The sequence below is a fragment of the Carlito syrichta genome, unplaced genomic scaffold, assembly GCF_000164805.1.
Source record: "Carlito syrichta isolate Samal-C Ts95f unplaced genomic scaffold, Tarsius_syrichta-2.0.1 Scaffold115681, whole genome shotgun sequence".
Classification (NCBI taxonomy): domain Eukaryota; kingdom Metazoa; phylum Chordata; class Mammalia; order Primates; family Tarsiidae; genus Carlito; species Carlito syrichta.
The window spans coordinates 422641-448368 of NW_007059777.1; the positions used below are offsets into that span (position 1 = coordinate 422641).

The 25728-nt window shown below is 45.1% G+C and overlaps 1 protein-coding gene across 1 annotated transcript in view; it reads right to left on the minus strand.

Moving 5' to 3' along the window:
• Window positions 1-6542: 6542 nt before the first annotated feature.
• Window positions 6543-25728, minus strand: part of HTR3B (5-hydroxytryptamine receptor 3B) — a 40627-nt gene continuing 21441 nt past the window's right edge. Inside the window, exons 3-9 of the mRNA XM_008073347.2 lie at window positions 20807-20851; window positions 20370-20479; window positions 19801-19970; window positions 18841-18998; window positions 8132-8342; window positions 7815-7997; window positions 6543-6778 (exon numbers count right to left, since the gene is read on the minus strand). Of these exons, the coding sequence (XP_008071538.1) occupies window positions 6543-6778; window positions 7815-7997; window positions 8132-8342; window positions 18841-18998; window positions 19801-19970; window positions 20370-20479; window positions 20807-20851 (1113 nt within the window). The remainder of the gene's footprint in view (window positions 6779-7814; window positions 7998-8131; window positions 8343-18840; window positions 18999-19800; window positions 19971-20369; window positions 20480-20806; window positions 20852-25728) is intronic.

A 25728-nucleotide genomic window follows, 5' to 3' on the forward strand; every position in this document is an offset into this window, starting at 1 on the left:
TTTTAAGTATATACAATTATATAATATATTCATAACAAAAGTAAAAATTTTTTTTAAATAAAATAAATTTTATCTTCAATGTTGTATTCTACATTTTTGCTTTTTCACCAAAATATGTCAGTATTTATTTCCATAGGAGAGTAAATCATTATCTAACAATACATTATTGAGTAAAACCAATGCTATAGAAGAGATACCATGTTCGCCCTCGAGCTTTGAATATACCTGACACACTGCTGAGCCTTTCTGGGGATACATGTATCCCAGACTGAAAATTTGTCATAAACTTGTCCTTGAGAATAGTTTAATTTTTTTTTTTTTTTTTGAGTCGGGGCCTCTCTCATGATCACCCAGGCATGATCACAGCTCACTGCAGCCTCGACCTCCTGAGTTCAAGCGACTCTTTCCCCTCAACCTCCAGAGCAGCTGGGACTACAGGCGGGCACCACCACACTCATTTTTTGAGGTTGTGGGGGCTGTGGGCTCTGGATTGGTTTGTATAGAGAGGGGGTCCCACTATAGTGCCCGGGCTGGTCTTGAACTCCTGGGCTCGATCAATCCTCTCACCTCGGCCTCCCAAAGTGCTGGGATTACAGATGTGAGCCACCGTGCCCGGCCAAAAATAAATTAATTTTAAATGCCCGTATAGGAATCGGCACAAGCAAAAGGATTCTGATTGCTTTTGTGCACATGTCCTGGAGGGTAGATTTGGGAAGAGCACAACAGTGAGCAGGCCTTTGGACAGTGTGGTGACATAGGCCCCTGGGGGAAGAGGAAGGAATGAGAGGAAATTTAAACAATTCAGCTATTGCATCACTTAGCCAAACCTAGTATCTCCTGCAAAAGGGCCAGGTGGTGAGAGGAGGCAGCAGGAAGATGGGACATGGTTGAGGAGGAGGCTGGTGTGGGGAAGGGCTGCAAAGATTCCGAGATTGGGCTGGGAAGTGGGGAGAAAAAGAATTGCCAGGATACCTGATTCCCTCACTCCCAGCTCTCCAAGAGCATGAGCAGGGTGGCCCAGTGACACCAAAAGAGGCTGATCGTCCCGCTAGGCTCGCATGGGCCCCAGGTCTTCGGAGCCCAGCGCAGGCCGGGGGAAAGGTAGAGAGGAGGAGAGGACGAGGTAAAGGGGAAGCGAGGGTTCCCCCACCCCCTCAGATCTGGAGCCTGCTGCCTGACACGGAGCCCACCCACGGCCCAGCAGTGCCTTCCAGCCCCTGCGGAAAGCATGGCTGCAATTCCTGCTTTATGGCCTCTGCCAAATGAAGCGAAAACTTAACTACATCACCTCCCCGACAGGACGGGGGAGGGGCTGAGGGTGGCGTGCTGGGCTTCTTCAGCCCCCTAATCTAATCACTGGTGTGGGTCATTTCAATTACGGACACCAGAGTGTGGTGGGGGGCGTGGCTGCTCGTAAAAAGCCTCCATGCTGTTGCTCAGCTAATTATGAAGCTCTTACCGTCTCGGCAGGTAAATAACTCAGGACTGAGCAGTTCTGGCTGCTGAGATGGAGTCTGAGCCGGGCACCAAGATGGGGTAGGCTAAGCTCAACTGAGGTGGGTCCCCAGGCACCGACAGGGTGCATCGAGGGAGGCCCAGCCTTCTGGAGGGAACACAGGACCTGGGCTCTCTGCCCTGGAGTGGCCATGCACCACTCAGGAACTGGCGGAGGAACTCGTTTACCTTAAAACCCAAGCTCTGGGGTTTTCTAGAAGGCTCAGGGCTCAGGGCAGGGTACTGTTTAGATTCTGCCACTTCTGTGCCTTTGGATGTATAATTAGATCCCTGAGAAATGAGGAGTGAAAAGCCTTGTGAAGCCTTGAGGCTGAGCCCAGAGGAAGACTGATTCTATCAGGGGTACATAGCTCACCTCATGGCCACTCTTATTTGCTTCCTGGCTCTTCCCCATCCAGGCGGAAAGTCAGACCACGGAAGACGTCCTATGTCATAGAGGCCAAAGACTCGACTTCCTTTATGGTGACAGCGCCTGTTCCTCCAGGACCACTGCAGAAAGTGGTGGGGATATCTCGAGAGGAGACGGGAGACCCTCCTACCACCTGAATATTGACAATAGAAAAAGCTGCAGAGGTTCTGGGAGGCCATATAGTGGTACTTGGAAGCTATCTTGAGATCCAGTGAGGATCTGATTGTGACCTGGCCAGCCTGGGACTGTGCTTCACCTGTTTTTTCTTCTAGACATCCTAATGTCCTCAGAACTGGAGCTGTGATTTCTTGGTGAATGATGAAACTACCTCAGGTTCTGGGAAGCAGCAGATGGTAGGAGCGTTCACAGCTGGGAGAATCCCATTTTTGCTCTGTTCCTCAGTTTCCTTCCTTGATGAAATGGGAATCATGAAATGCATGAACATTTGGAGGGGCTGAGCTGAAGCTGCTCGGTAAATAAGGGCGGCTGGCACCCCACATTCCTCCACCAGAGAGGGACACTGTTCCAGGAGGAGGTCTGTAGTGCCATTTGTTAATAATGTCATTGCTTTAGGGATACAGACCCCACCCGGAGGCTTAGAATGAGTTCCTGGCTACAGCTGAGATCAGGGCCACTTGGCACTAGACAGAGAATGAGTCCAGGTTGGTGGGGACCTGCTTAGTCACTAGGGATCGCTCCTGAAGGGCTGCTTCTCAGAGACTGACATAAAGAACCTGGTCTAGGCTGGGCTCGGTGGCTCAGCCTGTAACCCCAGCACTTTGGGAGACCGAGGTGAGTGGATTGCCTGAAACTGCGGGTTCAAGACCTGGGCAATTTGGCGAGACCTCATCTCTACAATAAGTCAAAAAAATTAGCTGGGCATGGTGGCGCGTGCCTGTAGTTCCAACTACGTGAAAGGCTGAGGTGGAAGGATCGCCTGAGCCCAGCAGGTCGAGGCTGCAGTGGCCGTGAGCAGTGTGTCACTGCACTCCAGCCTGGGCGACAGAGTGAGACTACGACTCAAAAAAAAAAAAGAGAAAAAACCTGGCCCATATTATCTGGGAATAGAGCAAAGGTGAGCCACGTGGGAGATGGAATGGGAAGTTCCTCTGGCAACCCCACCATCCAAGGCCCTCTGCCCATGGCCTTTGGGTCCTGCAATACAGGTACCCTGGGGAGACCCAGAGCCCATAACTGGATTCTGATAGAGGGAGTTGGGAATTAGATCCTATACCAAAGACTCAAGATTAGAATCTATCTGTTGATGGTAGGCAGGTCTTCTCTTTTTACTTGGTGAGGTATTACTTTTCAAAGCATTGTTCACTATATTGCTTCATTTTAAACCTCATAATTCATAGGCATAAAAGTAAGTATAAATAGCCCCAATTTCAAATAAGCTAAGTTGGGGTCTGTGAAGTTAAGCTCAAGGTCTCCTAGGTAGACACCGATGGAGCCAGGACCACAGTCGTCAGGACTCCTGACTCTTGAACTGGTGCTTTCTCAAAGACATGCTTGGGAAGGAGACAGACTGCAACGAGGAGTTCCCTGCAGCATTCTCCTCCTCTGTGAACTGGAGAAAGCCAGAGACATGACAGAGGTTAACTGAGCACGTCGAGACAGAGAAGGCCAGTCGTAGAAAGTAGGAAGCGAGAAAGGAAACAGGTGGAGGTTTGCATGGACACTTCCTGTTCACAAACTTCTTATGTTCTTCATTTCATTAACAGCAGCAGTGGAATTTCATGGACAATTGGTGCTGAGCACTAACTGGGAGGTAATGAGAGAGGAAGGATGCAGGTAGAGGCTGTTTGAATTTAAATTCTTTTTCTTCGGGGGGATGGGGGGACAGTTTTTGTTTTTTTTTTTTAAGGCAATCTCGGTGCTGGAAAAAGTTTCCAGCAAACAACTTTGGACTTCTATGTCCTCTGCTGACAGCATCAGGATGGATGATATTGCACTGCCCGCTGTGTTCTACCCAACCACCTCCTGATGACTGTCCTGGGTGGGAGCTAGAGGGATGCTCAGGGGCTAGGGGTCTGACCTTGGGTAGATTGTGTCTTTCAGACTTGGGAAAACACACTAGACATGTGTCCGCCATCAGCAGTGAGCTAGAATGAGTTGCTCTGCAATATCATCACAGAATCACTATGTGACACAAAACTCTTTATGGACCTGGGCAGAGATGGAGGATAAGCCAGGAAGAGAAAACAGGCTAACCCTTCTAGGACAAATCACACACAAACACAAGAGACCACAAAACATTAAGAGGAAGACGAATACAGGGCAACATAAGATGGAGATGGGGGAGAATCATGGGTGATAAGGTGGAAAGGGGTATGGAGAGGAAGGCTATGTAGGGTAGGGCTCTGGGACAGCTGACATACAGATTGGCAAAGGAACAGAAGAATCAGAAGAAGGCTTCTAGGTCTCTAGCTTACTGGGCCACTCTGCAGATTCTGGCTTAGCAAAACCGCCACAAGTAAGTGATTGTTATGGGCTGAATTGTGTCCCCCATCCTCTTGCCCTCCCAAATTAATATTCGAACCCCTAATACCTCAGAATGTGACTGTATTTGGATGTAAGACTTTGAAAGGAGAAGGGGATGGTATTTTATAGAAGGCTCTGCTTCTATTTGGCATATTCTTCTGTTCACGAAGGCTTGAACTCTGATCTAGGACCCAGGTTATGAGGCCACAGGAACTGTCATAAGATAGGCTATTCAGCCAGATTTGGCTAGTGGAGAGTATGTGCCAGAAGTTGAATGGTTACCCAAGTGCTGGGTGACAAGGGTTCTCATGTTCTGGACGAGTGACTGTGGGTATAGTTGGTGAAGCTTAGGGGCCAGTGGACAGTTGATGGTTAATTTTATGTGTCAACTCAGCTAGGATGTACTACACAGATATTTAGTCTAACATTATGTTTCTGTGAATGTATTTTTAGATGAGATTAACATTTAGATCAGTCAGTTTTGAGTAGAACAGATTACCCTGTTTAATGCAAGAGGGCCTTAATAGAAAAAGACTGATCTTCCTGGAAGAGGAGAAAATTCTAACACCTTTGCACTTGAACTGCAAATCTTCCCTGGGTCTTCAACCCACCAGCCCACTCTACAGATTCTAGACCTGCCAAACATTCACAATCATGTGAGTATTATGGGCTAAATTGTGTCCCTCTTCTCCCCTCAGCCCCCAAAATTCATGTGTTGACATCCTAACCTCAAGTACCTCAGAATGTATTTGGACATGGGACTTTGAAAGAAGTAATTAAGGTTAAAAGAGATCATTAGGTTGGGCCCTAATCCAACATAGCTGGTGCCCTTATAAGAAGGGGAAATTTAGCTGTGCATGGAGGCTCACACCTGTAATCCCATCACTTTGGGAGGTGGAGGTGAGAGGGTTGCCTGAGCTCAGAAGTTCAAAACCAGCCTGAGCAACATGATGAGATCCCGTCTCTACAATAAATCAAAAATAAAATTAGCTGGATGTGGTGGCGTGCACCTGTATTTCCAGCTACTTGGAAGGCTGAGGCAGAAGGATCACCTGAGTCCAGCAGGTAGAGGCTGCGGTGGCCTTGAGTGTGCCACTGCACTCCAGTCCAGGCAACATAGTGAGACTCTGACTAAAAAAAAAAAAGAGAGAGAGAGAGAGAGAAGAGAAATTTTGGACACAGACATGTAGACATGTCCATACACAGAGCAAAGATCATGTGAAGACACAACAAGAAGGTGGCTGTCTGCAAGCCAAGGAGAGAGGTCTCACAAGAAACTAATAGTACAGGTACCTTGATCTTGGACTTGTAGCTTCCAGAATGGTGAGAGAATAAACCTCTGTTTAAGCCACCCAGGGTGTAGTATTTTAACATGGCAGCCCTCACTGACTAATACAGGGACAGTGGGTTGTAAATTCCTTGAACAAAGGACAATGGGCTATGCCCATCCTCCAGCTCTGTCATTACACACAGTGTATGTTCACTAAGTCTTGTGTTAGATTGGGCCTAGCAGCCTTGGCATCTGGGTTTTCTTCCACGATGATGCTCTGCTGTGGAAACACTGGAGGAAGGCAGAGGCAGGGGACTCAGCTGGGATAGCGGGAACAAGAGCTTCAGAAGTTTACGGATATGGAGGGAACTTTGTGTTCTTGTTAGTCCAAAGCTGGCCGTGGGAATCCAATCAAATGGAGAATGATGGACTTGCTTTGCCTCGCATAACTCCTACAACTTCATCCATACTCAATAAAGGGTGTGTTGAAAGAGTGGCTGAATAAATGACCAAGGCAGGGCTTAGAGATGGAGGGATCGTATACTTGTAAAAAAACTGATGAAACATGCATGTGCATTTTGATACATTTTTTGGAAGAGATTGCAATGGTAGTTACTTTGGGGAGCAGACTGGGATAAGGAGGGAAGCTTACTCTCTACTGTACACCTCATACTCTTTCTACATTGCCATCATGAGTGCATTGTTTTGGGCCATTCAGCAGCCCATTGGGTGTGCACACCTGGACTCAGTGAAAAGAGGCAATGGGGGTGGAAGGCTTTTAACCCACTGCTTTCCCATCTCTGATCTCCCCTCTCCCCTAAGTGTTGTGATAGCACATTGCTTGAGACCCACACATTTCATTCTTCACAAGCCACTCCACAGTGCCCAGAGGGAGCACAGGGTAATGGCGTAGAGTCCCAGCACAACAAGGTAGCTTCGGAAGAGCAGTAGGTCAAAACGGTACAGGAGGGCCAGCCACTCAGTCTCCTGTCGAGCCATCTGGTCCTGAGTTTGGAGGTAGTTGTTGATAGAGTGAAGCTGGGACCAGACCTCCTTCAGGGTCCCTGACTGGTCCTGGTGCTCTTGACAGATTGAGGACTCTGCGTGATAGAGGGAAATGCCTTAGGTGAGCCAGGGGCAACCAGGCTCACTTGAATTTTTCCCTTGAAGCTGATGACCTCATCCTTCAAGGAAAGTTGTGAGCAAGAGTGAGCAGTGGGTTGGATTTGGGTTATGGACTCTCTCCTCACCTGCTTCAGGGAGGCAAGGCTGGGCTGAAGGAAGCCTTGGAGAACATGTGAGAGTTGTTACCTAAGTAGGGTGCGTGCAGCCTAGGTCCATCCGGGAGACCTTCTGAGCCGAGGATCAGCCCAGGTTGACTCAGTAGGCACTTTAGAGGCGAGGATGAATTTTTTTTTTTGAGACAGGGTCTTACTCTGTTGCCCAGACTCAAGTGCAGTAACAAGATCACAGCTCACCACAGCCTCATCATCCTGGACTCAAGTGATCCTTCTGCCTCAGCCTCCTGAATAGCTGGAACTACAGGTACACACCACCACACCTGGCCAATTTTTAAATTTCTTGTAGAGATGAGGTCTCACTCTATTGCCCAAGCTGGTCTTGAAATTCTGAACTCAAGCAATCCTCCTGCCTCAGCCTCCCAAAGTGCTGGGTTTATAGGCATGAGCATGCCTGACCAGGGATGATTCCTATACTTATTTACATTAAGCAACTAGAACTCAAATGTAAACAAACTCCATGTGTGTGTATATGTATATGCCCGTGTGTGTGTGTGTGTGTCTGTGTGTGTGTGTGTGTGTGTGTGTGTGTGTGTGTGTGTGTGTGTGTGTGTGTACCCCAACACTCTACTATTTGGGAGTCAATGACGCCACCACTTTAGATCATTGGTTGAATCTGGAAAGAACAACAAGCTAAGGGCAGCTGAGCCTGGCCTCCAAGCTAAAATCAGGCTTTCTAGATGACTGGCAGGAGGCGACCTTCAGTCCCCAGAGAGGTACCATAAAATGCCACGCCTCGCCTGATTTCCACATAGTTCGACGTGACACATTACCCATGTAAATTAGTTTTGAGAGTGATCGATAAGGGCAGAGTTGGATGGCAAAGCTTCTCACACACCTGTTACTCCAGCACGCTGGGCCCTGGGCTCCATTCTGGGCTCATCAGCATCTGTGTACCCTGGAAGGCACAAGAGGGGCCGCTCCTGCCCACCATGCCATTCATCACAGAGGCATCTGATCAACAGGACGGACTTAGATAAGCTGAGAACCAAGAGGGCCATGCAGACTGTGAAGAAGACCCCTGAGAGAAGGAGCCAGAGAAGGTGGAGTTAGCCAGAGTGCCTGGCCCTTTCACGCCTCCGGTCTGAAATGCAGCATCAGGTCTTTGATGGGAGTCATGTAAGCCAGGCATCCGATTCCCCCAAGGTTGCTTACCAATCAGAGGCGTGCTAGCTGTGCTCCCGGGCACCTCGTTAGACATGTTGACCCTGAAGATGGTATAGCCCACCAGCACATTGGTCTTGAACACAATCCTTGCGCGGCAGTTGGGTGGCAGGTAGAAGCTCCCCAGGTCCACCAGCATGAGGAAGATGCTGGGAATCAGCAGTCTCACGACATAGACCAGTGGGTGCCGGCGAATCACTACCTGCCGGAGACAAGAGATCTGATGAGAAGAGGATCTCAGCCAACAGGCTAATGTTTGGCTGAATCCATAGCCAGGAATGCTCCCTGAAATCCTAGCAGTTTTGCCAAAAGGTTGGGGACCACTGGTTTAGAAAATTTAAAAATAAAAATCCTTTAAGCTTTTGCATAGAGCTAATAGTAATATTATTAATCATTATAGCAAGATGCTGCAGCTAGCATTTATTTACCGTTTGCTGTGTGCCAGGCACTAGACTTATGCTTACTTTATTCAATCCTTGCAACTTTAAGGGCTGGTGGTATCATCATCTCAGTTTTACAAACAAGAAAACTGAGGTTCCAAGAGGTTAAATTCCTTGTTTAAACTCACAGCTGTAAGTGAGAAATGGTTTTAAAACCAAAATCTTCTTTCTTAAACTACTTATTATGCAAGATATTGCATTGTTTTCTTTCTTTCTTTTTTTTTTCTTTTTTTGAGGTGGAGTCTCACTCTCGTTGTCCAGGCTGGAGTGCATTGGCACGCTCACGGCCACTGTAGCCTCAACCTGTTGGGTTTAGGCGATCCTTCCACCTCAGCCTTCTAAGCAGCTGGGACTACAGACGCATGCCACCACACCCAGCTAGTTTTTGTGATTTATTGTAGAGATGAGGTCTTACCAAGTTGCCCAGGCTGGTCTTGAACCCCTGGGCTCAGGCATTTCTCTCACCTTGGTCTCCCAAAGTGCTGGGATTACAGTCTGAGCCACCATGCCTGGCCTGTATTGTTTTCAGTTTAGTCGATGTCCTTACTTGGATTATGGACTCCTTAGCCCCTGTGTGTCTATCAGAGCCTGAGTAGGACTAAAACGCACAAAGTTAAATTGGGAAGTCTGAAGAGGACTTGAAAAAAGAGACTATTGGCAAAGTGTGGGCAGGGCACAGGGAAACCACAGGAAGAAAGGTAGTGCCCCCGGGCTTTGGGGAGACTGGATGGCCCGTTACTACCCTTGGGCTTAAAGGGGCCAAGGGTTGGTCTGGTAAACAGATGTGAGGAGAGACATCTGTTTCTCTGTGCCAGACAGGGGCTGTGGCTTCCTCCTAAGGTGGCGGCCAGCCCAGGAGGACTCCACTGGGAGGGAAATAGAGAAGTTCACTCACTCTCCTCCCTCCAGTCTCTGGCCACTGCTCCCTCTACCTGCCCTGCCCCCAACCGGGCCAGCCATGACCAAGGATCCCATCTCTGCAGGCCACAGCTCAGTCTCCAAGGGTACAGGCAGAAAAGAGAGGGGCAAGTGGGTCTTCACTGGGGTCACCTGCAGCTGTCCCACTGACCTACACTATGCTGGCCATACAGTGCTGTTGAGTGACTCTTGTAGCTTGGAATTTGAGTCTCATAAATGGCCATTCATGTTGCCTTTTTTGTTTTTAGAGTCAGCGTCTCACTCTGTCACCCAGGCTGGAGTGCAGTGGCAGGATCACAATGATCACTGCTCATCACAGCCTCGGTCTCCTGGGCTCAGGCAATCCTTCTGCCTCAGCCTCCCGAGTAGCTGGGACTGCTACCATACCCAGCTAATTTTTTTTATTTTTTGTAGAAATGAGGTCTTGCTATGTTGTCCAAGCTGGTCTCGAACTCCAGGATTCAAGCAATCCTCCCGCCTCGGCCTCGCAAAGTGCTGGCATCACAGACATGAGCCACTGCACCCCACCCATGCTGCCATTTTTTATACCTAGCTTCTTTGGGATAGTGATGGGAAGTGTCTTTAATAAACACATACTCTATTCTCATCCTTCCTAAAGAGAAATCAGGGAATGGCAAGGCTGCTTCCCCACTAGACCATGGACTCTCATCTCATGCTGACTCTGGGGTGGTGATAAACCCCCACAGGGCCAAAAACAAGACCTATCTTATGGTGGGGATTAAATAAATGTTTATTGAGCAAAAGAACTTTTTGGGTCCTTTGCTGTTATATTTGGACAAAAATAATGTCTGAAATCTCCCATTCCTCTGATTTGCCAAACAATGGAATGCTTTCTACAAGTCAGATAGTATGCTAGATGCTTTCACACATACGATGGGATTTAATGCTCACGGCAAACTTGTCACTTGTTGGTAGATAACATCTTCCACTTCCTATATTTTCTTTTTCTTTGTTTGAGTTGGGGGTCTAACTCTGTCACCCAGGTTGGAGAGCAGTGACATGATCACGGCTCACCACAGCCTCAACCTCCTGGACTCAGATGATTCTTCTGCCTCAGCCTCCCAAGTAGCTGGGACTACAGGTGTGTACCACTATGTCCAAGTCATTTTTTAATTTTTTTGGTAGAGATAGTGTCTCCCTATGTTGCCCAGCTCATACTGAACTCTTGAGCTCAAGCACTCTTCCCGCCTCAGTCTCCCAAAGTGCTGAAATTACAGGTGTGAGCCATAGCGCCTAGCCTAGGTTTTCAAAAATAAAGCTCAGCCCCCTGGGTGAATAGGCCCGCCAAGTGGCAGAGCTGGGATGTGCCCTCACATCTCCCGATTCCAAGCCCAGTACTCTTTCCCACTACAGCATGGCTACATCTCTTGACCTGACCAGACCTCCAAGTTGAGTGCAGGGTCCTGCTCCCTCATCCCCATCTCCCACTTTAGAAGAGGATCACATAAAAATAAGCCAAAGCGGAGGCCAGCGATGGAGCATGAGGCAGGGGCGAGGAGAGCTTGGCTGGGAGAGGCAGGACATCACCTTGCCGATGACAGCAGGGGCTCCCCAGCCATTGGGTCTGGGAGCACATCCCGACTCCATGGAGCTTGGCAGGCCAGAGCGGCTTGGCACATTGTAACCTGACTGTCGTCTTTCACATTAAACATAATTGGCTGCAAATATCTAAACCAGAGTGACACTCATTGCTTTGAAATAATTTGGTTAAAGCACATCTCTACCAAAGTGCAGTCAACAAGAAAGACAACAACAAAATTAACTGTCATCAACCTGCACCTCTCTAGCTCCTGTCATCGTGCTGTGACTGAGACGGCTGTGGCTAGATGGGGCCAGGGAAAGGGGAGTCAAGTGACCAAAGTCCATGGAGGTTTTGTGCTGTGAGCCCCCCCTGGGCTATTGACAATCTGGCCTTATTGGATGGTGGAGTGTGAGGGTAGAGACCAAGCCTGCTGTCTCTGGAGGGCAGAAGTGGGAACCCCCTCTAGAAACTTCGTGGCAGATATGACATGGAGGGAAAGAAAAGTATAGGAACACCACCCTCAAGAAAAGTACACGTGGGCATGTTGGCTGCTTGGAATTAGCCCACACTTAAAGTCAAGGGTACAGAACTCCAGAGGCCTTTGGTTCCAAGTGCCCATATGTGCTAGTTTCAGTGATCCTGAGCGACACAATCAACTTCTCCATGCTTTGGTTTCCCTTCTTTTAATAAGCAGTTTACTTTTGTCTTGTCAAACATCTTGGGTACAATTGAGATGAGCCCTTACGCTCTTTAAAGAAAGTCCTTACGTAAAGAGCACAAGCTAAGATGATTCCCCTCCACCCAGAGGCTGTCACAGTCAGCAAAAGTAAGCCTGGGCTGGAGTCAAAGGTGGACAAATGTGGCCCCTCAGGCCCCTGATTTCTGAGAGAGTGCCCTCACAAAGGGCCAACCCTTGGAAGGATCCTGCACTTGGTTTAAAGCTCCACTGGCGCCATGAAAAATTCTTAATCTTTGAACAAGTGACTGTGCGTTTTTATTTTTCACTAAGCCCCACAAATTATGTAGCCAACCCTGTCAGGAGAACATTCCTTGCAGGATATCAACAGTAGATGAAAGTAGAGGGGGGAAACAGGTACAAGTGTAGACAGTTAGCTTTTGGTTTAAGATAAAGCCAAGAAATTCCCCATCTTCATTTGCTTATGGAATTGGAAAGCTAGATAGGCCCTCCAAAACCACCTCAGCCATTCTCTTACCTTTATAGACCAACGAGTACCTACAGTCTTGGTTTTCTTCCAAGACAAAGGACTCAACCTTTTTCTTGAGGCTGATTTACCTGGGGACTAATTTTCTCTATAAGCCAGTATAGCCTAAAGAAACTCTAATTTTATCGCATAATTTCTAAAAATTTTTTGTTTTCATGATCCCATTTGATCCTCAGAGAACTCTTTTCTTTGTTCAATATTAACTGGGCATAAGCAAGGTGTCAGCAAGGTGGGCATAAGCAAGGTGTCTGGTATCCTAAATACCAGAGTCAGTGCTGTTGTTAATAGGACAGTCCCTGCCCTTACCCACGTCTTATGGGATCAAAAACCAGACTTTGCCCTGTGCTGTGGCTCACACCTATAATCCCAGCACTTTGGGAGGCCAAGGTGAGAGGATTGCCTGAGCCCATGGGTTCAAGACCAGTCTGGGCAACTTGGCAAGACCTCATCTCTACAATAAATCAAGAAAAATCAGCCAGGCATGGCAGTGCATGCCTGCAGTTCCAGCTACTTGGAAAGCTGAAACGGAAGGATCACCTGAGCCCAGAGGGTTAAGGCTGTGGTGGCCATGAGCATGCCACTGTACTCCAGTCTGGGTGAAAAAGTGAGACTCCGACTCAAAAAAAAGAAGAAACAAACCAGACTTTGGTGGTTGGATGTTTCACAAACCTGTGGACGAAGAAGAATTTTGCCCCAGGATGGACCATAATCAAAGTCTATACCTGATTTAGATTATTTAAGTGATAAGATGTGGAACTTTTTGAGTGTCTATTTAGATGATATTTTAGATTAAGAGTTGATGCTGGAATGATGCCAGGTTAACCTTTGAGGGATATAGGGATGGGGTGAATGTATTTTGCATATGTGGCAGAAATAAATTTGGGAGGGCCAGAGGGTGACAGACTATACTAGGTTGAATAGTGTCCCCAGGATTCATGTCCTGACTGGGCACAGTGACTCAAGCCTATAATCCCAGCATTTTGGGAGGCCAAGGTGAGTGGATTCCCTGAGCCTGTGGGTTTGAGACCAGCCTGGGCAACATGGTGAGACCTCATCTCTACGATAAATAAAAAAATTAGCCAGGCATGGTAGCGTGTGCCTGTAGTTCCGGCTACTTGGAAGGCTGAGGAGGAAGGATCACCAGAGCCCAGCAGGTTGATGCTGGGGTGGCCGTGAGTGTGCCACTGCACTCCAGCCTGGGCGACAGAGTGAGACTCCAACTCAAAAAAAAAAAAAAAAATAATCATGTCCTTTCTGGAACCTCAGAACATGACCTTGTTTAAAAAGGGGACCACTGAAGATGTAGCTACTTAAGATGAAGTCATACCAGAGTAGGGTGGGCCCTTAATCCAATATGAGTGATGTTCTTATAAGAAGAGACTCTTGCTCAGTCTGTAATCCCAGCACTTTGGGAGGCCAAGGCAAGTGGATTGCCTGAGCCCGTGGGTTTGAGATCAGCCCGGGCAACTTGGTGAGACTTCATCTCTACAATAAATTTTTGAAAAATTAGCTATGCGTAGTTCCAGCTGCTTGGAAGGCTGAGGCAGAAGGATCATCGGAGCCCAGCAGGTCGATGCTGGGGTGGCCGTGAGTGTGCCACCGCGCTCCAGCCTGGATGACAGAGTGAGACTCCAACTCAAAAAATAAAAAGGAGAGACAGAGAATGTTATATGAGAATGGAGGTAAAAGATGAGAAGGATACATCTACTAGCCAAGGAATGCCAAAGCCTGCTGGCGACCACAGAAGCTAGAAGAGAGACTTGGACAGATCCTCCCTCGGAATGCCCAGAAGGAACCAACACTGCCAAAATCTTGATTTCAGATTTCTGGTGTCCAGAACTGAGAGAGAATATATTTCTGTTGTTTTAGGGTACTATTTTATGGCAGCCTTGCGAAACTGATACAGATGACTTGCCCAGTAATGCACGGAGGGTGGACGGCAAAGGACAGACTGTAATATCCTGAATTATGCTGACTTGTGTATCAGCATGATCTAGGATATAGGCACTTAGTTTCTGAAGTCAGATTGCCTAGGTTTAAGTCCAGGCTCTACCAGTCACCTTGTAACCTCTTATAAGTTAATTTCTTTGCACCTAAATTCATCTATGTGTAAAAATGCAGATACTTAGGGCACTCATCTCATAGGGATGTGAGCATGACATGTACAAACTCTTTAACTGGTGCCAGGCATAAAGTAAGTGCCTAGTTTTGTTTTGTTTTGTTTTGAGTCGAAGTCTCACTCTGTCTCCCAGGCTGGAGTGCAGTGGCACGCTCGCAGCTACTGCAGCCCCAACCTGCTGGGTTCAGGCTATCCTTCTACCTCAGCCTTCCAAGTAGCTGGAACCACAGGCATGTGCCACCACACCCAACTAATTTTTTGATTTATTGTAGAGACAAGGTCTTGCCATGTTGCCCAGGCTGGTCTCAAACCCTTGGGCTCAAGCAATCCTCTCGCCTCCGCCTCCCAAAGTGCTGGAATTACAGGCATGAGCCACTGCTCCCGGCTTATAAGTGCCTGGTTTTATGGCTATTGTTATTCTGTTTCCTTGGGAAGATTTTTGAAGTCTGTGATAGATGTCAGGAGCTTTGTCTTACTCATCTTTATGTTCTAAGTGTTTGCCATTGAGCCTGGCACATGATAAAAGCTCAGAAGAAGTCATTGGATTGTACTGGAGTATGGTAATAAGGTTCCTTTCAGTTCCGACAGGATGGAAGTGTGGAGTTAGCTTAAATGGGACCTATCCTATTGAGGTCAGTCTCTCTGATGGCTACCTCTGCAGATCATGAAAGAACCAGTAACCCCTGCTTCTGCTGGGGGGAAGGTATGTCCCAGCTCAGTGAGACACTGCTCCCTGCAAAACTGCCCCTACCTAGAGCCCATCATTTCTAATGGACTGAAGGAGCTGCTGCCTTTAAATTCCACAGAAAGGGAAGAAAAAGCACTTTAGTTTCAGTCCGTGTTCCCCCATTAGACACCCTTCAGGTGTTAGCAATATTATGCCACAATTTCATTATCCATTAAAGCCAGGTAATAATAAGTACACAAAGGTATTTGGAGCCTATTGATGTTAATGAAAGAGATCAATCTAATTCAGAATGTGTGTGTGGAGAGCTCCTTGGAGATGGAATAGGCCCCAAGGTTAGCTTCTGATTGCCTCCTTGATGGTAGACCCCACCAGTACTCAATTTTGCATGACTGTCTTTATGACATAGTTGGAATTTTGATGCCCAGACTCACGCTTCATACAGAAGCCCATTTTCCTCCTCTCCCAAGCCCCTCCCAACATTCCCAATTCAGAAAGAATGGGAAAGTTGCTGCCATTTAAGTCAGACCTTTGCACCAGAGTGAGAGCTTCTTGGACCTGGACTGTGGATCAGTCTGGATTAGCAGAAAGTCCATGATTCCCAAATCACTGGAGTGACCCAGGTAGGAGTTGTAGGATTCTAAATTCTCTCTCTCCCTCCTATGGTCTGTTGGTGCTTAAAGACATCTTCTATCAAGTCCATGAGCTTTATTCAATGGGTATCTCAGCAAAATTTCTCTACCTTAATCTAGAAAGGAAAAGTATGACAGATAAAAAGGAATAAATAAAGCGCCTTTCTTTCCCAAATGCCCCTTTGCATTTTCTAGGAGTACCTCCATTCCTGCTCTTGGGTACCCCAGTTCCTGCTTGAATGAACACTTTACTCACTGTGAAGATATCTGTGGTTAGGCTTGGTTTAGTTTCCACAGCTGTCCACCCTTTTCCATCCAACACGAGTTTCTAAATTTCATTCCTGCCTCCTCCCACTTCTACCCTCATTCTTTAAAACAAAACAAAACCAAAAAGCCTCCACTGCCGTACAAAAATCGAATGCTCACCCTGCTGTTTCTGGGAACCAGCACCTCCGATAATGTATTGGAGGATACCTCCCCTTCCATGGCTGCTGAACCAGGTCCCAGGCTGCACACAGACATCCTTATAGGGAGAAGTGCCTGTACTCTGGGCCCCCTGTGGAACGTAGCCCGACTCCAAAGCTTCCATGGTGCCCTCTGATAAGCAATTCGTGTCCCAGAGCCAGCAGCTATGATTGCACATTAGCTGAAACTCGCAGGGCATCCGGAGCACTTCATTTAGTTATAAATGGCAACCGTGTACGTCAGGCCCAGGGTGATGATGTATTCAGAATAGATCATTGCTTCTCCTGCTTACCCCACCTGTCCCCAGCCTCCTGCTGAGCAGCCTGGACTGAGACACAGCTGGTGATTAGATTAAGAGGAGATGGCCCTTTGCTGTCAGGACCCTGGCAGGCCCAGCACTGGCATAGAACTGAGTTCTGAACTCACAACACTGGCCAAGGACTGATGAAGGACACCTGGGGGCCTCCATTACTAAATTCAGAGTGGGATGTCTGGTACAGAGTAAGAGAACACGATGAGTCTAGGCACAGTGCACAGAGCAGGAATGGGAGGCATGGAGGCTGAGCGAGGTTGAGAGAGACCGAGAACCATGATAATCACTGAATCTACTTTTAGCCTTGTAAAGCTGCGGAATTGCTCCTGAGTCAGGCTCTCTGCCCTACCAAGTATGATCTGTGACTCTACTCAGAACTCATTCCCTACTCTGTTCCTGAAGACCAGGGTGGATACCAGTCTTGCTAGAAAACCCACCTTCATCCCCAGGGCAAAGGGACGCAGGGAAAGGCTCCAAGCACATGAAATGGTATCAGGCCTGGCTCCAGCACCCCTCCACAGAAACACAGTACACACGGAGCAAGCATGGCAGTGAGGAGAGCACAGGGGTGGACCACAGTTCTGAGACCCAGGGAAGCCTCACCTTCATTAAACCATCCTTTACCATCTCTGTCCATCATATCTGAATGCAAAGTAGTACATAACAAACCTTCAGCTGTTGTTGACAAATTAATATTTAGGATGAAAGGTGACATGTAACTACAAATAATGGAGAAAGAAAGAGACAGCCAGAGAGAGAGAGAGAGTGAGAGAACGAGAGAACGAGAGCACTTGCACGCACACGCTCCCATTTACCTGCCCCGACTCTAGCCTCTGTTTGTCTCCTCCGTGCCGTGTAGGTAATGGTGTGTGCAGCGTTCTCTGGAGCGCTTGGTAGGTGACTACGTTCCACCTTGCACGTGTTACTCCTTCACATTTCCCTTTAATGCTCTCCATTATTCGGGCTGCATTAATAATGTTTGTGGGCTGATATCTTTAAAATTAATGAGGTGTTTACTCTTAGCCAAGAAACTCATTGAAATTGAAAAAACTAAAACGCTCTCTCTTTTTTTCTTTCCCTTTCCCTCACTAAGAAAAGTGGACAAACAGGCCATGAGGCAAGCTTTGCTGAAAAATCAAGCAGAATTCTAGGCAAGAACACAAAGCCACACCTAGGAAGATATGAGCTGCAATTAGCTACTAGCCAGCATGATATATCAGTCAGGTTCAAACCACAGATATATCTAAGAGACCCTGATTTAACAAGAGCTTTGTGGAAACAGCATACGACTTTTAACCAATGGAGGGACATCTGTGCCCTTAATAATAGTTTATTTCACCACCACCCGTTTAACATGTCCGTAGCATCACAGCACCTTAGTCTAGTCTAAATTTTTCCTCTTATTCCAAAGGTTTGTTTCTGGAAGAATCCATCTTGTGTGCAATCCTGACCTGCCTGCAGTCTCTATTTTTCAACTGGATTCATTAATTGACATGAAAGGATCACCCTTCCCCCACCACCTACCACTAGCTGACTTTGTGCAGAAAAGAATACGCACTGCTGAATACTAACAGTGTGTCTACCAGTTGCAAGAACTTGCTGCAGACTACGTGTGAAAACAGTTTTCCAGGAAGGCCAGAGAAGGAATGGATGCCTCTGGAGTGCAAGGTAACCAGTTTCACTGTGTCCCCCCACCCTCCGAACCCGCCCCCCACTGGACAAATTTCCTGGTGAACAGTGCAGTCAAGGGCATTCTCAGGGGTGCATCAGAGGAGTGTCGGTTCTCATTATGTTTTTTTCAGTCAGTTGTTCTCTCTGGTCCAAAAGCTACCAGTGATCTCTGAGGGTCCTGCAGGTGACTTACTGGCTAATTCCTTCTGATATTCAAGTTAATCATATGATCATTTTAGGCATCTGCTTCTGGAATTAAATGATAATCTGTTCAGTGAAAAATGGGACAATCATGTTAATGAGACAGTCTTCCCAATTGTTGTTTTTGTTGTGTGTGGGTTTGTTTGTATTTTTTCTCAGCAGCAATTAGAAGTGATAATGTTAGTATGTGTTGAAAGATTTGAGGGTTCCTGCTGCAATGGGTGGTTCAGGTCTCTGATGTCTGAACACCATCTTTTCTATATTCATTTGTGAAATATCATCAGCAGGCACCCAGGATCTCTCACTGAAACTCCGCTCTCTGAAATGCTGGAATGCAAGTGAGTGTCCTGAGCCATCTGAACCAACTGTTCTCTAGGAGTAATGAATGAGAATACACAATGGAGCAGAGAATCCTCAGGCCCATCAAGAAAGCTAAAGAATGCAGATAGAAGGGAGACAGCAGAGACAGGAGGGAGAAGACAGGACCTACATTAAACTGAATCTGAGCAAAATTTCCAGTGCTCTTCTGCAGGATCTGGTATGTTGAGGATATGGAAAGAAGTTCCCACTCGCTGTCATTCAAAAATGCCTTTTTGTCATGCTTAATATCTTCTCTGCTTCTCAGGAAGGCCAGGTCTACGTCTTCCACTGGAAACAACAAAAACAATTGACTTCACCAGTGAGAAAGAGATGCCAACACCAACCTACTTTCCAGCTTCCAAAATGAATCCTGTCCTTTTATTTTGTCCCCCACATGCACCATCTCATTGGCCTTATTTGAATTCGGGCTTAGAGGTGGAAAATAAAATCTTTCTAGTCATTAAAAAAAAATGGGCCAGGCACAGTGGCTTACATCTGTAATCTCAGTACCTTGAGAGGCTGAGACAGGAGGATGGCTTGAGCCCAGGAGTTCAAAACCAGCCTGAACAAAATAGTGAGACCTCATCTCTATAAAAAATTAGCCGGATGTGGTGGTGTGCACCTGTAGTACCAGCTACGTGGAAGGCTGAGGTGGAAGGATTGCCTGAACCCAAGAGGTTGAGGTTACAATGAACTAGGATGGTGCCACTGCACTCCAGCCTGGGTGACAGAGTGAGATCTTGACTCAAAAAAATAAATAAGAATGTAGGGTTTGGAGTCCACTCTCCATAGAATGATGGAACTTGTCTTGTGACTTCTTTCACAGTCTAAATAGCAGTCAAGGCCTAATATCAGATTTCCAAATCAACTGTACCAATGGGTCATAACATCATACTTGGTCTGAATTACAGCAGGAGCCCAAAAAACTGTAAGAAGAAATTTTGATTTTTAAATATTCCATTATGTACAAGAATAAAATAGACCCGAGGGATGGTATAAAATAATTTCATCTACATGGGTCAACCCAGCATAGGTACGCTTTCCAACCCAGCATAGGTATGTTTTTCAACTCAGCATAGGTAGGTCTTACCTGTGTGCAGAATGCTATTGAAGGTTAAGCTGCAATTCTGGACATCAAACGGAAAAGCGTATATCTCTAAACTGCATGCAGAGACCACCTGGATAGGCTTAGAATTCCTGATGGTCCCAGATGAGTTTACGTAGACATAGGGAAGGTCAGGGGATCTCTCAATGTCCACACTATATTAAACACAAGAGAACTTGTTGTTACAAAGAGCACTTCAGTCATCTCAAAACATACACAGACTGATTATGTAGTGGCCATGAGACCTAGGACCAGTCTAGCTCTGCCAAGACAGAATCACATTTCCCATGAGATTATTCACCCTGGCAAAGATGGACTCCGCAGTGACAGCCTCATACATTAACTCATTTGCTACTGTTACAAATCACATTAGTAATTGAATCTGTATTTTAAATAATGCCAGCTCAAGGTACTTCCAGTCTGAATGTCCCCAACAAGATATTCCTCTTCAATTTGAGAAAAACAACAGTAACTGACTGAGAGTAAGCAGTAACGGGCTGGATAGTCCAAGCAAGCAGTCTAAACCCCACAGAAATACACACCAGTACACTTACCACTCATTTATGATGATATCAGGGGCCCAGATGGCACTTAGAGGTAGGGAGATCTCTCTAATCTCATCAAACATGCTGGAGTTCCAGGATAAAAATTCATCATTCCAAACCTGTTAGGAGTAGCCAAAAAGGAAACTTATCAAAGTGGGGCAATGTCAACCTCACTAAAGAACTAAGGAGAGATCTGAATTAATAATCCAATTTATCATCCCTCTGGTACTCTCTGTTAGAAAAGAGGACTTTCCATCTAAATCCTAAAGATGGTAGCCCCAACCAGAAACCATGACCATACATCTTATGTGGATTCTGATAAATCAGGCCTGCTGAAGATCTAAGGAACTATAAATACAAAGATAATATCTATTCCTTAGAATTATGTGTTGCAGCAGATCTAGATGAGAAGTCCAGCATGCATAAAGGGAAACATAATCATTTACCTCACGGTACCATACACTTGTCTTTAATTTTTGATTCTGTGCATCCTGCAAAGCAAAAAGAAAATTCGCACCAGATGTTGGAATGTCAATAAATCAAAGCCCAATTCCGCAGTATGACAATACAGAGGGAGAAAATAAAATCTAAGCAAATAATGCTGATTCTAAAAACATTACCTAGACTCTTCAATACCTGAGCATTCTTGGTTCCTATTTATTATGCACACCTGTCGCTATGAGCTTTACTATATTATCTATGACAAAATGGTACTTCGACTGCACTTGACATCTTGAGTGATTTGCTAATCTCTCTCCCACTCTAATTAGTTACTCTACCATTAATCAGACTAAAAAATGATATCTACTCTTAGCCAATTCTGGGCTAAAAAGAGGAGACCACACTTTTATTTGTAATCAAGACATTATTCACAATCTTTCAAAGAGTGTTATATCAACAGTTATTGACAGCCATTTCTGTTGTTACCCTATGTTTAGAGTTCTCTGCTTATTAAACAGAATGAATGAGCTTATTGTAAATAAAGCATTTTTAGATGATATAAAAGATATGATTTTCCATGTCTGCATTGAGTCAGTAATTTTTTTAAAAAGCCAAAAGCAGCAATAAAAACCTCCTTACCAATTTTTTATATTTAATCTAGTAAAGAACATTCTAAAACTATGATGTTCTTAAGAATGAAAAGAAAAGGGCTATCTCACACCATATATAAACATTAATTCAAAATGAATCATAAACCCAAACGTAAGAGCTAAAATTAAAAAACTCCTAGAAGAAAACATAGGAGTAAATCTTCATGACTTTGAATTCGATGATGGCTTCTTAGATATGACAACAAAAGTACAAGCAACAAAAGAAAACATAGGCCAGGTACAGTGGCTCATGCCTATAATCCCAGGACTTTGGAAGGCCAAGATTGGAGGATCACTAGAGGCCAGGAGTTCAAGACTAGCCTGGGCAACATAGCCAGACCTGTCTCTAAAAAACAAACAAAAAAAATTAGCTGGGTGTGGTGGCACACTTGTAGTCCTAGCTGCTCAAGAGGCTGAGGTGAAAGAATCACTGAGCTCAGGAGATCAAGTCCGTGGTGAGCTGTAATCACACCACTGCACTCTAGCCTGGACAACAGAGTGAGGATCTGACCAAGAAAAAGAAAGAAAAGAAAAAATAAATAGGACTTCATCAAAATTAAAAACCTTTATGCTTTAAAGAACACAGTCAAGAAATGAAAAGACAACTGATAGAATGAAAGGAAATGTTTGTAAATCATATATCTCATAAGGAGTTTTATCCAGAATAAAAATAACTCAACAACAAAAGACAAACAGCCTTATTTAAAAATGGGCAGGGAACTTAAATAGACACCTCTTCAAAATAGATATGCAAATGACCAACAAGCACATGAGAAGATGCTCAACATCATTGCCATGGGCCAAATGTATAACCCAAAATTCATATGTTGGAGCCCTAACCCCAATATGTCCATATTTAGAGATGGGGGTTTTAGGACATACTTAAGGTTAAATAAGATCATAGGGATAAGACCCTAATCTGATAGTACTGGGGATCTTATAAGAAAAGAATGTGATAAAGATCTCTCTCTATACCATGTAAGATGTCCATCTGCAAGTCAGAAAGAAGGCCGTCCAAGAAATGAATCAACCAGAACCTTGATCTTGGTCTCTCAGCCTCCAGAACTGTGGAAAATAAATTGCTGGTTTTTAAGCCACCATGTCTGTGGTATTTGTTATGGCAGCCCGAACTTTCTAATATAACCACTAATCATCAGGAAAATGCAAATCACCAAAACCACAATGAGATACCATCTCACACCCATTAAGATGGCTACTATTTTAAAAAAGCAGAAAACAACAAGTGTTTGTGAGGATCTGCAGAAATTGGAACACTTGTGCACTGTTGGTAGGAATGTAAAATTGTGCAGCTGCTATGGAAAACAGTATGGCATTTCCTAAAAAAATAAAAATAAAAATAGAATTATCATATGATCCAGCAATTCTAATGCTGGGTGTATACCTCAAAGAATTGAAAGCAGGGATTTGGACTGAAATGTGTACATTCATGTCTATAGCAACATTATTCAACATAGCCAAGGGTTGGAAGCAGCCCAAGTGTCCATCGACACATGAATAAACAAAATGTAGCATATCCATAAATTGAAATCTTACTTAGGCTTTGAAAGGAAGGAAATTCTGGCACATGCTACAACATGGATGAATCCTGAGGACATTATAACAAGTGAAATAAGCCAGTTATAAAAGGACAAATACTGCATGAGTGCACTTATAGGCTGTACCTGGAATAGTGAAATTCATAGAGACCGAAAGTAGAATGGTGGTTGCCACAGCCTGGGGGAAGAGGAAGTGGGGAGTTATGGTTAATAAGTACAGAGTTTCAGTTTTGCAAGATGAAAAGTGTTCTGGAGAAGGGATGGTGGGGATGGCAGCATAAGAATCTTAATGTACTTAATGCCACTGAACTGTACACTCAAAATGGTTAAAATGATACATTTTATGTTGTGTGTATTTTCCCACAAGTAAAAATAATCATTAAAATGGGCAAAGGACTTGAATATATATTCCTCCTAAAGAGATACACAAATGGTCAATAAGCACATGAAAAGATGTTCGATGTTATTATTCAACAGGAAAATGCAAATCAAAACCACAATCACAATGAGCTACCACTTCATCCCTTCTAGGTTGGCTAAAATAAAAGATAGAAAATAACAAGTGTTGACAAGGATGCAGAGAAATTGGAGCCCTCAAATATTGCTGGTAAGATTATTGAGTGACTCAGTCATTTTGGAAAACAGGCTGGTAGGTCCTCCAAAGGTTAAACATAGATTTCCCATATAATGCAACAATTCCACTCCTAAGTATATAACCACAGGAATTGAAAACACAGTTGGGCTCGGTGGCTCAGCCTATAATCCCACGCCTTTGGGAGGCTGAGGTGAGTGGACTGCCTGAGCCCGCAGGTTCGAGACCCACCTGGGCAACTTGGCGAGACCTCATCTCTACAAAAAATCAAAAATTAGCTGGGCGTGGTAGCGCGCACCTGTAGTTCCAGCTACTTGGAAGGCTGAGGCGGAGGGATTGCCGGAACCCAGCAGGTCGAGGCTGCGGTGGCCGGGAGTGGCCACTGCACTCCAGTCTGGGCGACAGAGTGAGACTCCAACTCAAAAAAAAGAAAACACAAGTCCACACACACAAAAAAAACCTGTATAAGAATGTTCATAGCAGCATTATTTATGATAGTCAAAATGTGGAAACAACCCAAACATCCATAAACTCATGAATGGATAAACAAAATGTGATATATCCATACAATTGAATGGTATTTATTAATAAAAAGTAATAAAATACTAATACATGTCATAACATGTATGACCCTTGAAAACATGCTAAGTTAAAGAAGTCAGTCATAAGATGCCATTTATTTTATGATTCCATTTATATGATATGTCTACAATAGGCAAATCTATAGAAATAAAAAGTAGATGAGCATTTGCCTAGGGCTTGTGTGGGTGGAGTGTGGGCTGTGACTGTTAATGGATATAGGGTTTCTTTTTGAGGTGATGAAAATGTTCTGAAATTAGATAGTGGTAATGGTTGCACAACTCTGTGAATGTACTAAAAACTACTGAAATGTACACTTTCAATGGGTGAATTGTGTGGCTGAACTACATCTCGATAAGTCTGCTATTTAAACAAAAATGTATTAATGAAGGGAAGTCATTATTTAAGACATTTCCAGAAAATTTACAAGAAAAAAGGTTGATAATACTGTTAAAGAACTCTCCTTGACCTCATTTTTTCTCATTCCTTTCTACATATGATCCATCACTAAAAACTACAACCTTAGAAGAGAATAAGCGGATGGAAAATCCAAAGTGAAGAAATGTGAGATAAAAATGTATAAAATACTTCTTCCGCTGATACTGGTTCAAAGTGAAAGAGTCATTTAGATAACCTTTGTATTTCTATAATATTTAGAACACTACCAAATTTCAGTAACAGTGTTTAGGAAGTTAATGATATGAAAGCAAATGATAGTTCTGCTTTCCTCCCCAGAACAGAGTATATTAAATTAGTTGTCCAGTGAATTATTACCCAGCCGCATAAAAATATATATCTTTGTGCATAGGGTGAAGACTACATGCTACTCTGGAGAATGAAGCGTGGGCACGGGTAGACGGGCACTGCTGATGCTATAGGTCCATGTGGATTTCATACCTGGAATTGTGCAACACACAGGCTACACCGGCATACACGGGACTTCTGCAAAAGGGCATCATTTGAAGAAGAAACAAGTAAACTTTTTTTTTTTTTTTTGAGTTGGAGTCTCACTGTCGCCCAGACTGGAGGGCAGTGGCCGCTCCCGGCCACCGCAGCCTCGACCTGCTGGGCTCCAGCAATCCTTCCGCCTCAGCCTTCCAAGTAACCGGAACTACAGGTGCGCGCTACCATGCCCGGCTGATTTTTTGATTTATTGTAGAGATGGAGGTCTCACCAAGTTGCCCAGGCAGCTCTCGAACCCGCGGGCTCAGGCAATCCACTCACCTCAGCCACAAGTAAACTTTTTAAAGTCTCTCCTTCTTACAATCAAGAAAGCAAATTACCACCAAATAAGCTTTTCTAGATACCTTGAGAAGGAAGAAGGAATTATGAGCAGATAGATATATAGTAACCCTATTTCCGTGGCTTGACAAAGCCTGGTTCTGAGTGAACTTGCTCTACAGATTTTTATGGACTTTATTCTATAATCTTCTTCTTCTTCTTATTTTTTGAGTTGGAATCTCACTCTGTCGCCCAGACTGGAGTGCCATGGCATGCTCATGGCCACCTCAGCATCGACCTTCTGGGTTCAGCTGGTCCTTCCGCCTCAG